The 16,455-nt window shown below is 37.9% G+C and overlaps 1 protein-coding gene across 8 annotated transcripts in view; it reads right to left on the reverse strand.

Moving 5' to 3' along the window:
• col12a1b (collagen, type XII, alpha 1b) overlaps positions 1 to 16,455 on the reverse strand; it is an 83,229-nt gene that overhangs the window by 24,851 nt on the left and 41,923 nt on the right. For all 8 annotated transcript variants that reach the window (XM_072686989.1, XM_072686998.1, XM_072686982.1 and 5 more), the window contains 21 exons: positions 15,995 to 16,124; positions 14,300 to 14,439; positions 13,677 to 13,806; positions 13,194 to 13,333; positions 12,838 to 12,967; positions 12,328 to 12,467; positions 12,103 to 12,235; positions 11,874 to 12,013; positions 11,562 to 11,691; positions 11,313 to 11,452; positions 10,684 to 10,813; positions 9,574 to 9,716; positions 7,881 to 8,010; positions 7,344 to 7,486; positions 6,276 to 6,405; positions 5,646 to 5,765; positions 5,247 to 5,393; positions 4,606 to 4,722; positions 3,277 to 3,429; positions 3,110 to 3,184; positions 1,167 to 1,306 (listed from right to left, as the gene is read on the reverse strand). In XM_072686989.1, coding sequence (XP_072543090.1) covers positions 1,167 to 1,306; positions 3,110 to 3,184; positions 3,277 to 3,429; positions 4,606 to 4,722; positions 5,247 to 5,393; positions 5,646 to 5,765; positions 6,276 to 6,405; positions 7,344 to 7,486; positions 7,881 to 8,010; positions 9,574 to 9,716; positions 10,684 to 10,813; positions 11,313 to 11,452; positions 11,562 to 11,691; positions 11,874 to 12,013; positions 12,103 to 12,235; positions 12,328 to 12,467; positions 12,838 to 12,967; positions 13,194 to 13,333; positions 13,677 to 13,806; positions 14,300 to 14,439; positions 15,995 to 16,124 — 2,781 coding nt within the window. The remainder of the gene's footprint in view (positions 1 to 1,166; positions 1,307 to 3,109; positions 3,185 to 3,276; positions 3,430 to 4,605; positions 4,723 to 5,246; positions 5,394 to 5,645; positions 5,766 to 6,275; positions 6,406 to 7,343; positions 7,487 to 7,880; positions 8,011 to 9,573; positions 9,717 to 10,683; positions 10,814 to 11,312; positions 11,453 to 11,561; positions 11,692 to 11,873; positions 12,014 to 12,102; positions 12,236 to 12,327; positions 12,468 to 12,837; positions 12,968 to 13,193; positions 13,334 to 13,676; positions 13,807 to 14,299; positions 14,440 to 15,994; positions 16,125 to 16,455) is intronic.

The following is a 16,455-nucleotide window of genomic DNA, read 5'->3' on the forward strand; positions in this document are numbered from 1 at the left end:
TCTTGCACAAAGGTGGAGGTAGCGGTCCTGCTGCTGGGTTGTTGCCCTCCTACGGCCTCCTTCACGTCTCCTGGTAGCGCCTCCAGCCTCCGCATGGATGTGCCATCCTGGATTAGCTGCACTACCTGAGCCACTTGTGTGGGTTGTAGAGTCCATGTCATGCTACCACGAGTGTGAAAGCACCACCAACATTCAAAAGTGATCAAAACATCAGCCAGAAAGCATAGGTACTGAGAAGTGGTCTGTGGTCCCCACCTGCAGAACCACTTAATTGAGTGTGTCTTGCTAATTGCCAATAATTTCCACCTGTTGATGTGAAATTGATTGTTGCTTCCTAAGTGGACAGTTTGATTTCACAGAAGTTTGATTTACTTGGAGTTATACTATGTTGTTTAAGTGTTCCTTTTATTTTTTTGAGCAGTGTATTATTCCTAAGTGAAGAAATAGTTTGGGAAGCCAGGATTCTAAACTTTACATAGGTTTGTAAAAAAAATTACACTTTCTGATATTTTATAATGATGATATTTTATCATTTGAATTGGACATAATGTAGGGTTGGAGGATATGGTATAAATACTATATAACTATATTTAAAGACTTTTGTGCTACAAGATATTTATCACAATACATGTAATTACAGACTAAAAACATCCAAAGCAACAGATTCTTATTAACTGCTGTTCAGACACTCTCCCGTACTGAATACAGTGATTTATGTTCAACATCTGCTGCACCTCATCTAATTAAACCAGTCTAATTACACTGTTAGTAATGAAGCCTGCAGCTGATCAATGTTTATTAAGCACTAACAGTATCCTCCATATGCTTAGTAAAGCATATTGTTATCACAATAACAAAATTTAGCACGATAAAATATTGTCATATTGCCCACCTCTATTATAAAGTTATTTTTTTTACAGTCTTGTGTAAATGTGATTCATTATGTATATATGTAATTAACCAGCAACGTATGTAATAAAATTTAAATACTACAGCAAAGCACATTAATAACTCCAAAGGCAAATTAAACAGGAGCAAAATGTCTTTCGTTCAGACACATTCCTGATTAGGTTTGGGGAAGATGTTTTTGGTTGTAGGTCCTCCCTAAAATGCTTCGGACTGTTTCAAGCTGAAGAGTTCATATTAAATTCACCAAGGCCCCAAACCTGCATTCCAGACGGTCCAATAACATCAAAGGCTCCCATGATGCTAAAGATGAACTGCAGCACTTTGTTGAAGCTTTCTTCACCAATACTCCATGATCCATCAATAAGGAACACCACATCTGCCTTGGCACCTTTGCAGACTACAGCAGAAAAACAACAGATTTGAGTGCCATGACTTCCCCCTCAGGCTTCCTCATGAAGACCAGCACAAAGCATGGGCTTCTAATTAGAGCCAGTCAACAAAAGTTGCAGGGGAAAAAAGACCTTCAGAATTACACAAACAAAACCACTGACATAATGAACCTATACATTGCAATTACTGCTTTAATTGATCACACTTTCCTGTGAAAATAAACAAATGCGAGTGGAACATTTGGTGACCAGAAGGGCAGAGAATGAGCTGAATTTAATGGCTTTTTTGTTGCATTGTGGAATAGCTTAGCATCTGCGGCTTCCCATACACACACTCCAGAAAGAACATTTTCAGTTGTTTAAAACTGTTCTCCCAAGGCCAAACTGCTTCTCTAGTCTTACTCGGCACCTGAACTGGATGCACACCATATGTAAAAGGAAATGCTAAACGCTGGAAGGATTCTGATTCAGTGGAGTAAAATGAATTTGAAGAGAGTCCAACATAGAGCTGGTATCCATTCAGTTTTAGTGAAAGAAAAAAAAACAACTTGGAGTTCTACTTTTATTGGACTGGGTCTGCTCTCCAGCATATTAAACTGATACTGATTTTACCCACTATTTGTCCAAGATTTTGCAGGCTTGTAGATAAGCACACACTCTAGACACTTTACACATCCAAGTCACTATGATCTATTCATTGTCTAATCATTGGAAGATTGAACACATCTTACTAAACTACTTATTTAAACTCAGATTTAAATAGTGTTTACCTGATCCAGCTAATCAGCAAATTACCAAGTCCTTGTTCAGTACTGATCAGTACTGCAATAAGATTCTTTGGACAGACAAAAGCAATGGATATGCACGTTTCTAGACTTCAGACAATCATTGACAATACCTGGACGCAAAGTATCTTAGAATTGTGTATAAATTTGTCCAACTACTTTTGAGTCTATGTAAAAAATGTCTGTCATTACTAAAATGTTAATGCATTTTGTTGTTAACCGCCTTTAATTAAATCCAAAAACTACACTTTAATCACATGTGGGCAAAAGTATTTGGACACCTACACGTTACACCTACAGACAGTTTTATGACATCGGATTATAAAGCCACAAACAGTAACATAGAGTTGGTTTTCCCTTTTGCAACTATAACGGCTTCTGCTCTTCTGGGAGGCTTTCTACAATATTTTTATCCAGAAGAGAATTCGTGAGGTCAGACGCTATTGAGTGTTGGACGAGAGGGCCTGGCTTGCAGTCTCCATTCTCTATTCTAGTGTCCAATGAGGTTAAGGTCAGGGCTCTGTGCGGGCCACTTAAGTTTTTCCATACTAAACTCACCCAACCATGCCTTTATTTAACATGCCATGACCTTGTTTTGTACACTGGAACAGAGACGTGCTGGAACAAAAAAATGCCTTCCCCAAAGCAGGAAGCATACCATTGTCAAAAATGTAATCGCTGCCAAAGGCACTTCAATTAAGTACTGGATCTGAATACTTATGAAAATTAGTGAAAGAGTCTGAAGACTTTCTAAAAGAATTGTATGTATCGCACAGCACAATCTTCAAAGCCAAAATTAGTATTTAGTTGGCCCTGTACAGAGTGATATGTCCCACCTCTGCCCTTATCGCAGCATGCTGGGGTTCAACTTCCCACTTGAGCAAAGTCCCTTGAGCCGTACAGTCTTATATCACTGTTGAAAATGTTATATTATGCCCTCTCCTAACTTCACAGTGATGTAATTCTGAATTAAATGTAATTCTGACAAGTTGGTGTGGGATTTTACACATTTTGAAAAGAACTTACCAGCCCAGCCAGGGGGAATGGTGGGTGGAGGTGGAGGAGTCGGGGGCAGAGTTGGCGCTGGAGTTGGTTTGACCACTGTAAGAGATTTAGCCAATTAGATAACCCAAGTTAATGTATAGGATGTTTGAGTTAATGCTGGTTTAAAAATTGAAAAAATCAGTGCTCACATGTGCGTTCTTTAGTGCCGACTCCAGGTCCCTCCAGGTTGGGAGTCTGTACGAACACGGTGGCGTTGTACAGTGAGTCTGGACTTAGGCCTTCAAAGCAGTAATGACTTTGAGCTGCTGTGATGGTGATCTCCTGCTGCCCTTTGGCTGAAGCTGCAACAGTATACAGTTCAATTGTGGGTAATTCACTGATATCAGTGCATATGCAATGGATATAGAATTTCTGGACAAATACTCAAAATCAATACCAAAAGATTACTGCTACTGATGCACACGCCAAATAATTTTCCTTTTGTTCCATAAGAACAAATACACTGTAATCAGTATGAAAAGAAGTGACAGGATAATTAAAAGTTGCAAGTCACTAATGCTTTTAACATTTTATTTAGGCTGTATTGATCACTGGAAAGAATGAGGTTTTGACTAATTTGTAGAAATGAGACACCAGGTTATTATCTGTATTTATCAGCTACAGTACAATCTGACAAATTATGATATCACTGTTTCGTTTATCGACGAGCTGCAATACTGTATACTGCTAATTACAACATACTGCTAATTACAACATTACACAGACGACAGCTGCATATTCCAATATGATGTGTAGTCTCGCTTCTGGAGCCAAAGATATCTCAATCCCTCTTTGTGGAATAATTACCTATTGTTTGTTAGTTTTTTTGTTGTTGTTTTTTGTTTGTTTGTTTTTTTTTTGGGGGGGGGGCAGAAAAAAGCATGCAATATCAAAAAACAGTTGATTAAGACTCAGACCTTGTCTGTTCAATATTATCCAAGACCTTTGTGGTAAACTAATTTCCTTTTTCTCAAAGTCCTCTTGGCATGTTTTGTTGTGTCTCGGCAAAACTGCTAGCACATTGTTTATTTCTTGGAAACTTGGCAATAAGGGCACTGGCTAACAGGCTAATAACTACCATGAACACTTATAGATGCTCCAACATCCTGTCTTTTACAACCATCCATAATCTATGTGTGAATATAAACCAGATGGATGTAAGGGAAAAAAAAGTTCAGATTAGCTAAAATGCTGGCGGGCGGGTGCATTCTGTGTTATACATCCAGCTACAGAGAATAAGCGGAGAAAAACGCTTAAAATAAACAATTAGTCTAGACTTGGTCAGAGCCACTGACATGTTGTCATTCCACAAAACTAATGAACACGCAACAAGGGGAATGAAGCCTGCTCTAGTTTCTATGGCAATCGTCAAAAACAACTTCAGCTATTCAGACAAACAAAGTGGAAGGAGGAGGAGAAAGAACGAATCTGAAAAAAAAAACAATAGAATTTATGTAGAATTAAGTTGTGTGACTCACGATCTAGAGGGTTCAGTTTGATCCTGTAGGATGTTGCAGCTCTGTGAGGGGTCCACTTGATGCAGAATTTATCATGATCAATATTGTAAGTTTCCAGATTAGTCACATTGAGGTATACTGCACAAAAGGAGGAAACAAAGAAACAGTCAGGGACTGAACACAATAACTCCACAAAGATGAAAAGGAATTACACATGTTGATCATTAGATATGCCACTCTTCCATTTACATTTAGAATTATTAATTCAGCTTGTATTCAAAGTGACTTACAAATGAGGCAAGTCAAATTTTTGACAAGAGCCAAAATCAATGCAAGGGTTTGCTGAACACTGGTACATTAGTGGCACAGCTATCATATTTAAAGTAGTGGTACTATACATTTATATTTACAACATGCTAAATACACTGTTATTAAAAAGCTTCTGTTTCAATTGCTAGAAAAAATGCAACATTTGCTTGGTTGGAATTTTATCTCTTAAAAGTAACATGCTGCCATTTCACTTTCATGAACACATACATTACATTAGTGTCATAGTGGTTATGGCATAATTCAGAAATATACAATGTAAAGAAATAAGCCTTAAGTTTGATAGCTAAGTAAAAATTCATAATGTTACATGAGAATAACCATTAGAAACGTACATGTTGTTCCCTGTCCCATTAGCGCTCCACTAAGACCCGCATCATACTGAGCATACACTTTCACATCATACGTTGTGCCAGGAAGCAGGTTGTGAAGAGTGTACGAGGTAACGTCCCCAACAAACACCTCCAAGGACTCATCATTATCTTAAAAACAAAATGTCACCAATGTTGTAAATAACACATTAAAACACAACAAAAAATTATGTATGAAAATGAAGCATCATCAATATAATATCAATATAGTAAGGTAAAGTATCATAAATAACAGTGATGTGGAGATCTGTGATGTGATTATTTTTTTATATTTTAGACAATATAGTACATTTACAGCATAAATGTAACAGTCAACTATGTGCACTGTTTTAGAATACAGTGCACATAGTTTCATTAAATTACCTGTAGGCTGGTAGACCAGTTTGTAGCCCATCACTGGAGCTGGAGCAGGGTCCCAGGCCACACGGAAGCGAGTGTACCATTCATCAGAAACACGTAGATTTCTGGGCTCCAAAAGGCCAACTGTAGACAGCAAATGGCACATTTACCAATTACTCAGCAAATACACACTAAAGCGTGCCTCATTCCCAAAAGGTTTAAACAATCCTTCTTGGCATGACTCTGCTGCAGCTGCTGAATGCCCATCCATGATTTTCTGCCATTTTTATTTCTGCCGTGTTTATTCTGCCATTATGAGTGATATACGAATTTAGTTTTGGGTTTATTTTTTCTGTGGCTTTGCTTGGGTAGCTGGATAGTGGGTAACTCAACAGATTATTTTTTCTGGAGCCAGGCCCATCTTAACTGTTAGGCAGAGTGCCAAAATACATACACCAAAAACTACCCCAGGCTGTTGCCTACCAACTGATTCCTACAGTACACATACATGGACACTGAACCATGCTTAAACACACTGATTATCTACAGATACTTAGATACACAGAGAACCATTCCAAAAGGAACAGATCTATCTAATGTAGGCGAGAACTGAAATACATACAGACAATATTCTGTTCAATATGAGCGACTTACGTGTTTCCCCATTTCCAACCAGAAAGCCTCCATCTCCATCTGCATAAATGGCCTGCACTGTGATGTTGTAGGGGGTGTCAGGGAGTAGGTTTTGAAGTATGGCATTGTTTCTGTTTCCAGGAACAACAGTCTGTGAATAGAATCAGCTCATTGACCTTAGGAATAATAAAATATATGCTTCCAAACTGATCTTGGTGGTATACTGCCATATGCACATAGACCAAGGTCCAAAGCTAATAGCTTGAGTCAGAGGAGAAAAAGTATTAAAGTATGATGTGTCACCAGAGCACTCCTGATTGAACCTTAATAATGATTTCCTTCAACAGTCACAAAGAATCAGGTAATATCCCACTTTTAACCAGGGCTTCAAACAGGTGCTGGCAGAGCAAGTATGACATAACATCAGCTGGTCAGATCACCCGGGAAAGAATGGTCTCTTCTCACACTCTTACTGCAGTAACACTGATGTCACATTAAGATCTATGTCCATACATGGATTTGATAGACTAATAAACATTAATGCTATATTAATGTCTTAATGGTTACATGGTATTTAGACATACAAAAACCTGCATGCTATAAAGCAGTAATTACCAACCCTGGTTCTGTTTTAGCCATGCCTTTAATATATATGCCTTTAGTTTTTTTCTCTGCTCATACCTGTTCCAACAAATAAACTAGTTGAAATGTGCTGATGCTGGAAACAAAACTTGCATAGATGAGCATCATAAAGGTGGACTATATTGAAAAAAAATTATATAACAATATTAAGACTTTTAACATTTATCTCATCTCATCATCACCCTCTCACCCATCAGTCATTATCCAGAAAACATCCAGAGGAGCATGTTTAAATGTGTGCAATACTTTACTCAGTTATGTGGCCTTCACTAATGTGGAAGCAAAATTATACATAATGACTTTGTTAAACACCTGTTTAGATTAGTTGAGCAACATTTCCAAATAGGTCAAAATATTAACTACCTAAAGTATGTTAGATCAGGTAAAAAAATTTGATTAAAATGCAGACTAGGATCAGGATTGGGAGACTAATTGAATTGTACTCACAAACTCAGTAATTGGATCTCCAGTGGTTGGAGCATAAGAAATCTTGTACTGCTGTACAGGACCCTCAGCGTGATCCCAGCCAATACTGAGAGTACTGGTGGTGGCATCAAACACACGTAGATTCCTAGGCCCAACCCGAGGCACTGAAAAAGACAGATTGCTTACTGTCTATACAAGCTAATACAGGATAACAGGCTACGTAGACACAGTCTATGCATGGTTTACTTCAATACTGCTACACTATAAACCAAAAACAGCTTTTTGAACATATAAAAAAAGAAATAAAACTAAAATACAGTGGGGCAAAATACAAGGAAATGCAGAAAGTATAATGATTTTTAACTGACTGACCAGATAGTAGTTGACATATTAACTGCTTATAGAAATAACCAACTTCAGCCCTAACTGGGACGCACACACAGGTCTTCTGATGTGACAAAAAGCCAATTCCATCATGCATTCCAGCATGTTCTCATAAGTGTTAGTGAGTGTGTTTACATCCAGTGTAACTAGTGTGATGGTAAAGATTTAGCTCACATGTTTTTCCATTTCCTTTGACTGGTGGTCCATCTCCATCTGCATACACTGCCAAGACATCCACGGAGTATGGTGTGTCAGGGATGAGCTGATCCAGGAATGCGTTGTTGATGTTGCCTGGAACCAAAACCTGCATAGACGACCATCATCCAGACAACATGCAGATGAGTACGTTTAAAAGTGTGTCCTACTTTACTCAATCAGTTATGTAGCTTTCACTAATTTGGCACACAAATATACATAATGACCTCACTGTTAAACCCGTGTTTAGATTAGTGGAGCAAGATAACATTTCCAAATAGACACGTAATGCAAACAAAGCTCTGGTGGGTTAAATGCTAAATAAATACTTTCTTCTATGCATAACTGCCTGAAGCACTGAGAGTCCACCTCCTTTACATGTCTAAACACATTCCCATCTAGCATTAAACGGCTGTGCAGAATCCTGTCTTTTACCTGTCAAAAGGCAGGAGGATTTTCACACAATCTGATGGGTATCTGTTTATCTTTGGATCATTACATCATAGGGAACACAGGTGTGAGACCAGTGACAGCCCTTAACTCAGTAATGGCTTCAGAATCACCCCCATGAATTGCACTCATGACAAACAAAGCATGAGGCATGCGGGTTTGAAGATTACTTTACTGAACTGGGGTGACTGAACTAATTGAATGGAGATTAAAAACTTAATAAGAAAACAATGACCACCTGTATTTTGGAAGAGAACACTGAAAACTGGTACTAAGTAAGAAAAACAGTATGCTTGTTAAAATAAGTCAAAGTGAAGGACAGTTCAATTGTGTTTTAATTCAGGCAACACCGTGAATATTGTAGCGATTGACATATGTGTCATTATACAATTAATTTGAAAAAGGCCATTTTGAATATTGAGACGTTTATTTCTAAAATATTGAACAATTTTAACCAGATCTCCCAACCTTACATCAAACAACAACCCTAATCATAAACCCCATTATTCCACAGCCTGATGCTTTGAAATATTTTTTTTTAAAGGTTTTTTTTGAGAGGCTTTTAAGATCAAACATCCAACTTTAATCCCTGGCAGATATGCTTATGTTCCTGTAATACAGTCAAAAGTGCATTTACAGAAAATATGTTGAAAATATTTACTTCCTAATCCAAAATTCACTCTTAAATCCATGCACATTTTGTGAAAGACTAAATCCCCAAAAAGGCAGTATTTCTGCATTATTTAAAATCAGCCTTGCAATTACATCTGGGCAAGTAATAAAATAGCAATGTAAGACGTTTTCAAGGTTTATTGCAAATGCCTTTGAAGTGAGTGAAAGAAATGGACAGAGCAATTTTACATACATATATAATTATATTTTGGTTGCATCACCATTTGGGGTAAATTTGGTAATTGATTGTTAGTGACTCAAGGTCTACATAAAAGGTCTACACAAGTCTTGTCTTGTGTCTTGTGTCAGCAACTGGGGAGAACCTTTAAATCGTAAGCTATGTTTTTTTATTAGATAACATTAGCTAACTTGATATTGTTGGTTAGGTTCTAGTTTTGTTCTTCAAGCTAATAATGCTTCCCATTACCTAGAAAAACTAAACATTTTAGCCTAGCTAATGTTACTGCACTGGTGTTGCTTTTTGGATTGAAGGCCATTTGTTTGTGCATAAAAGAGTAAGTGGGGAAAACACATAGACAAAGAGACTTACAAACTCAGATGGCCGGACTCCACTCAGAGGCGCATAGACAACCTTGTACTGCTGCACCTGGCCTGTGGCTGGCTCCCAGCGTACGTTCAGGCTGTTGGGGGTGGGGTTGTAAACCTGGATGTTCCTGGGTGGGGTACGCGGAACTGCAGGAGGGCACGACAAAAAGAGAACAGGATGTAGAACTTGTCCTTGAAGGCAAAGCCGCAAAAATACTCATTCCAACCTTGGAATTTAAAGGATAAGACTGGGAGGTTTGGCATCCAGAGTCGGTTCGTTTTAAACAGGAGGTAGCTCTATAAAGTTGGGGAATAAATGCTGAGCTAAGCAGTCAACAGAAGCTCAGCGGTTTTATGGTGTACATGCTGGGAAACACACAAAGGTGGGGGTACAGTTGGGCATGGTACTAAAACTAAACATACCCTTAAAACCAAAGCAGATGTAGTCTTTTGTTTCATAGTTCAGCAGAGAAATTCCAAACCCTCAAAACTTTGAGACAATTGTCCCACTGTTGCCTCTCACAGTAGGATACATTCCACAGTAATGCATAAGGGGAAAATAAAATAAAAAAAAATACTATCCACTATTTCAGTGGACTGCCAACTGCATGTACTGTCCTACATACATTGAGTGCACTAATTTTCACTGATTGCTGCTATGATGTGTCAGACATCAGGAGATGATATATTGTCACAAATCAGCAGGCTGTAACTGCAATAACAGACTTCAGGAGGGAGGCACATATAAACGCATAGTTTCCTGTTGCTTTTTGCACTACTCAGCAGGGAACTGTGGAGTCATTTAATGCCATAAACTTTGCAACACTTATACTGCAGTGAAGATCAGTCTTCTCTGGAAAGCCCATCTGCTTACTAAGCTTTGTATGCAATCACAGCAAAAATAAGACCAATACACTAAGCATAATCAGACTTAACCCCAAAGTCAAACAGCATTAAGACTATAATTTCTTTTCACATGCTGATCTTTTTTGCAGGGAGTAAAGATCTGGCTTATGCGCAGAGTCACAGAGAGATTTTATTTCCTTATTATTATTATTATAAAGACTGCATGTAAATAATACAGAGTAACTTGAGCTACTCCCAGCACACTTACGTGTCTTCCCCTTTTCTGAAAGCCGAAGGCCCTCTCCCTCAGGATACACTGGAGCTACGGTTACAGTGTAGACTGTATCTGACAATAGGTTTCTTAGAACAGTGTTGGTGGTACCCCCAGACACTTGCTCCTGTCAACAAACAAGTCAAAGATTGAATAAGATCATCAGGTCCAGTTATGCTTTATTGTTATTCCTATCACAGCCAAGTGATGCACTGATTTATATCACTGAGTACATAATTTCCCCATTAATAAAATATATTACATCATCACAATTATGGCTAAAAGCAAGTAAAATCATAGACTCATATTGTGTTGACGTAATATATTCTGTTCATTTGTAAATGATGTATACATCCACATCAAGTAAAAGTTTTTTTTTTGCTTCAGTGTACAGAATGAGAAACAAATATACTTTTGCTGGATATATGCTGGACCCAGATCACCCATGGAACAGCAGCAGAAAACGGTACAAGGCAACAATAGTACACTACAAAAGTCTATTTAGTATATAGTGAGTATATTCAGACAATCAACTATACAACACACAACATAATAAATAGTGCAACAACTAACACAGGGAGTTTTAGTGAACACAAGGAAAGCAGGCAGATGTCCCTTTATCTCACCATGTCTTCAGCTCCTCCGGAGGCAGGAACATAGAAAAGTCTGTACTGGCGCACATTTCCTTCAGCAGGCTCCCAGCGCACCCGCAGTGAGCTGGTGGTGGGATCAGTCACCTGCAGGTTTCTTACCCCGCCCAAAGGCTCTACCCACAAGAAGATAATGGGAAATCAAAATGCTGGTTCAAATTCAATAACAAGACCAACCATTACTGCAAATGTACAATAAATGCATTTGTTTTGATTGGTACGGACTTGTTTTTCCATTCTCTGACTGTCTTTTCCCTTCCATATCTGGATAGATTGGCACCACGGAGACCTTGTACACTGTGTCAGGTTGCAGGTTCCTCAAAATTGTGTTGCTCGAAACTCCAGACACTTGGGTCTGCAAAAAAGGTTGGGGGATTAAGTGATAATTTGTTACAGAGTTATAACCTCTGTTATAAACACAGAACTTTGCTACAGTAACACAAGATGCCTAGGTAGCTATTAACAACATTAATATTATGTATGCCAGATGCTTCCCTGGATACAGAAATAGAAACATCCTGTGATTACTTTCCGTACCATGCTTTCAGTGCCCCCTGCAGCAGGCACATAATACACGTTGTACTGACGGACATCTCCATCGGCTGGGTCCCAGCGCACCCTCAAAGAGTTTACAGTCGGATCTGTCACTTGAAGGTTCTTCACTGTCCCCAGGGGCTCTGCAAAACATGTGAATCAAACCACAATGAACATAGACTGTGCATATAAATCTCTGGTGCAAGCTGAGTGACAATGTTAACGGACTCACTTGTCTTTCCATTGTCAGACTGACGTTTGCCCTCCACATCTTTTTCATATATGGGTAGCAGTGAGACCTTGTACACAGTGTTGGGATTTAGATTGCGCAAGACAGTTGTGGTGGTGCTGCCAGAAACTTGTTCCTGAAAACAAAAGAAAAAAAATCATTTTTAAATATTGTTAACAACCATACTTTACAGTAGACAAGATAGACAACATATCAGCAACTAGGTACCATTTTCTCCTCTGTTCCAGGTTGTGGCACATAAAAGACCTTGTAGTGACGAGGATTGCCATCAGCATGATCCCAGCGTACCGTCAAGGTGTTGGCAGTTGGATCTGTTACCTTCAAATTCTGAACTCCACCCAGTGGTTCTAGTGAAAAGAACCACAATAATGAGAAAGCTGACAATAATGAGAAAGCATTAGTTCTTATCAAAATATCAAAGCAGAAATTAGTGCAATCAATCTACACTGACATCGTCATCGTCAATCTACACTGACATGATACATGCCATGTCCAACTGATTTCTGTTTTCTCATCAAGTTTTGACATATAATGACACTTCATAATACTTTCGCTCAATTTCCCAGTGTTTGAAACATTATCTTTTATTGTGCACTCTGCAAATTACTTGGAATAAGATTCATTTAGATGAACAAATGTTAAGAATGTTTTTCTTTTTCCAATAAAGTAACAGTTCCAGAAACGTCTGAGATTTCTTTTTGTAGACACAGAACTTACTTGTCTTTCCATTTTCTGACAAACCCTTGCCTTCCATCTCATGGTAGACGGGCACCACAGTGACGGTGTACTCTGTATCAGGCTCCAGATTTTTCAGTATGATGTTGGTCGTGGTCCCAGATACTTGTTCCTGTTCAGTGAATGTACAGAAAACAATGAGCAAGGTTTTGTTTTTTGTAATAAAACCCAAATAAGCCCAGATATTGTTTTAAGTTAATATTTCAAATAATAATTTCCCAAAAGTGGAATTGAAGAACAGAGATTTATTCTTTAAGAAGGTTTCCTAACACCCCAGACAGCTGGAAACATGAATCGATCTTATCCTGGCCCTCCTGGCCCTGCTTGGGCTCTCTTACCACATCTTGTTCTCCACCAGCCGCAGGGGTGTAGATTACAATGTATTCTCTCACAGTGCCCTCAGCAGGGTCCCAACGAACATGAAGACTGCTTATGGTTGGATCTGTAACCCGCAGGTTTCTTACACTACCCAGAGGTTCTGCAAAAAACAGTTGAGCCATGTTTAAGCGGATGCACTAAGCTGTATGTTGTTGTACATTGTATATTAAACTGTATATTGTTGCTAGGGGGTCAGAGATCTATAAAGGAACATTTTATCTAACACTACTACTATACTAAGTTACTATACAGTATTTGTATTACTACAAAAATAACTTCCAAAAAATAATAAACATAGAGATCAATGTTTTCTTATTGCAGTGGTGATGTACAGTGTGACTAATCAATGCAATTAACCAGTTTTATTGCTGGAAAAACAATAGTAGAAATGCTATGCAATTGATAGAATTGACCATATTATAGATGCTTTCATAAGTACTCACTTGTCTTCCCTTTCTCAGAAAGCTGTGGGCCATCTCCCTCAGCATAAACTGGCAACACTGTCACTGTGTAGAAAGTATCTGGTTTTAGGCTTTTCATCACCAAAGTTGTAGTGCTCTCAGATACTTGTTCCTGTGAAAGAACATGAGACATAACAGCATATGATTTCTACTGATACAAACTGTCAAAGACAGAAATGGATAAGTATTATCTTAATTCATCTTACTCCCTTTTGGAATTCTATGTCAGACCTCCTTGCATTTGTCTGCCAGTTGTAGACAGATAAAGAAAATAACACCTGGAGGATCATTTTCCTAAATGGCAGGCAAAACTAATTTAATACTGAAGTAAATTATGGGAATGCATGCTGTTCACACTTAGTTTATTTCAATTCATCCTGAACATTGGCATATCAAAGTGGCTCTATTAGACCTTCAACTTGAGCTGCAAAATCTTAGTGAGCTTTTCATCCTCCTCCAAGATACAAAAAAACTCTTCAATTAATCATTCCTGAGTATTTGTCAGGGCCTATGCCACGCACTTATATCACACATCCTAAAAACATTTTGTCTTCAGCACTGACTGTCAGGACATGTCCACTCTGAAGAGCTTTTAAGAATTTTACCACAAGTTCAGGCCCCCCATCTGTGGGAACATAGATGACTTTGTATCCCTGAACATTCCCATCAGCGGCATCCCATTTTGCTGTAAGGGTGGTGAAGGTGGCATCAGTGAGCCGGAGATTCCTCACACCACCAAGAGGCACTAAAAAAAAAAAAAACAGTGACATGTCAAGAACAGTCAAAATTACTGCAATGTCAGCTGCTTTTGAAATGCTGACCATTATAAACACAGATGAGAACTGCAGAAGAACTGAAACTATGAATGAAGTGAGCTGATGAGGTGATGAATCAAGAACAGTGGCTCATGTTGAAATACGCCACTGTAAAAATGTCTAACCAATACAAACCTTTTAAGAGTTAATACATTTTCTGAGCATGCGTGAGTAAAAAATTAATAGTAATAATTTCCAATCATAATTATGACTGAATTACACTGCATAAGAGATAAATTAGAGAAAAAACATGTGTACTTGATGTAAAATTGGTATTATCCTAAGCATATTACCTCACTAGTCTATAGTGAGCATAAGGTGTAGGGTTGCAAAATTTTGGGAATTTTTAAAGATGAGAAATTTACCATGGGAATTAATGGGAATAAAATGGGAATATTCAAAGCTAAAAATAAGAAACGTACATATAGTTGGTAAGAAATGTACTGAAGCATAATCTTGGCTAAAATAATTAGATACCATACCATAACAGTTGAATAGAAAAGCCGCTCCTCAATCCCAGGCACATGGCACATTACAAACTGAAGGGCTATTGAGACCACAGCTCTTCATTCACTGTTCATTCCTCCATAACATGTACAGCATATGTCCAGATGATTTCTAGAAACCTGACACTCACCACTACTGAAATCACACATTTGGACTAAAGGACTACCTAGTCACATAATATTTTAACAAGGTTCATATTTTTATTGACAGTAATAGTATTGAAACATTTAACCAACTATTAACTCAATGTGGAATCTCATAGTTGCTGTCTGGTAAATCAGAAAAGCTTAATGAGCAATTTCATTTCAGACTAGTTTATCAAGGCTAGCAGGCTAGCAAGAGGTTAGTTTACCAAGGCTAGCATAGGCTAGATACCTATGTTTTTTGCCTCAACTGGTTTGTTTAACCAATAATTAATTATTAATTATTTATTTAACATTTTAAAGACCAGGAGTTCTTTTGATTATTTTGTTCAATTAAATGAACTATTTTATAAAGTTCTGCTTGCAACATTATTTGTATTGTTGTGACTTCATGTCTGCTGTTGACATAAAAACACACATTGATGATACATTAACGGCACATCGATGATAGGGTATGATATACTTCCTTTAAATTATACAATATTTCCTATTCATTCCAAAAATTCCCAAAGTTCCCAAAATTTCCATGGAAAGTCTTCATTTTGGAATACTAAAAAGGTGTCATTAGTATTGTCAATATTTAGCGGGTTTATAGTAAACACCTTTTTTCTGCCTCAATGCTTAGTGACATATACATACCAAATGAAAGTAAAAATGTAATACATTGAATGTATTTTTTTAATACGCTTTGTATCCTCAAAACTCTTTCCTTAAGAAGTCTTTGTACTCAAGGAACGCATAAGTAAGTTGCATCCGAATAGTACTACAACATGTAAATGATGGGAGAATTGATGTTATGAACTGAGGTGGTGTGCAAAGGTGTCTGAAGACTCACAGGTCCTTCCATTCTCAGACTGGCGTCTGCCCTCGGTAGCCGGGTATACTGGCACCAATGACACAGTGTACAGGGTGTCCGGCTGAAGGTTCCTCAATACAATGCTGGTTGTGCCACCAGGAACTTGTTCCTATTTGAACATACGAAAAAGGTATTTTGGTTATCATACGATATTTACATTTTTAACAGATTTTTTATGCAAATAGTTTGCTGTCATCTAAATCATTATTAGTTTTTGTTTATTTTTGAATGACTTAAAAATCAACATTAGTAAGTGCATCAGAAAATGTCCCATGACACTGCAAGTGATTGTGTGGTTGCTACACTATATAGTGTCAGAATGGGCTTTAATTCCCTTAATTAACCTCCTGAGACCCGGACTTTAGCTTGGTGTGCATTTTATATTTCTCCTATTTGGGATTAGTAGGACCTAAGAAGTATAAAAACCAATCTTGGTCTTT

Source organism: Salminus brasiliensis, chromosome 1, assembly GCF_030463535.1.
Source record: "Salminus brasiliensis chromosome 1, fSalBra1.hap2, whole genome shotgun sequence".
Taxonomy (NCBI): domain Eukaryota; kingdom Metazoa; phylum Chordata; class Actinopteri; order Characiformes; family Bryconidae; genus Salminus; species Salminus brasiliensis.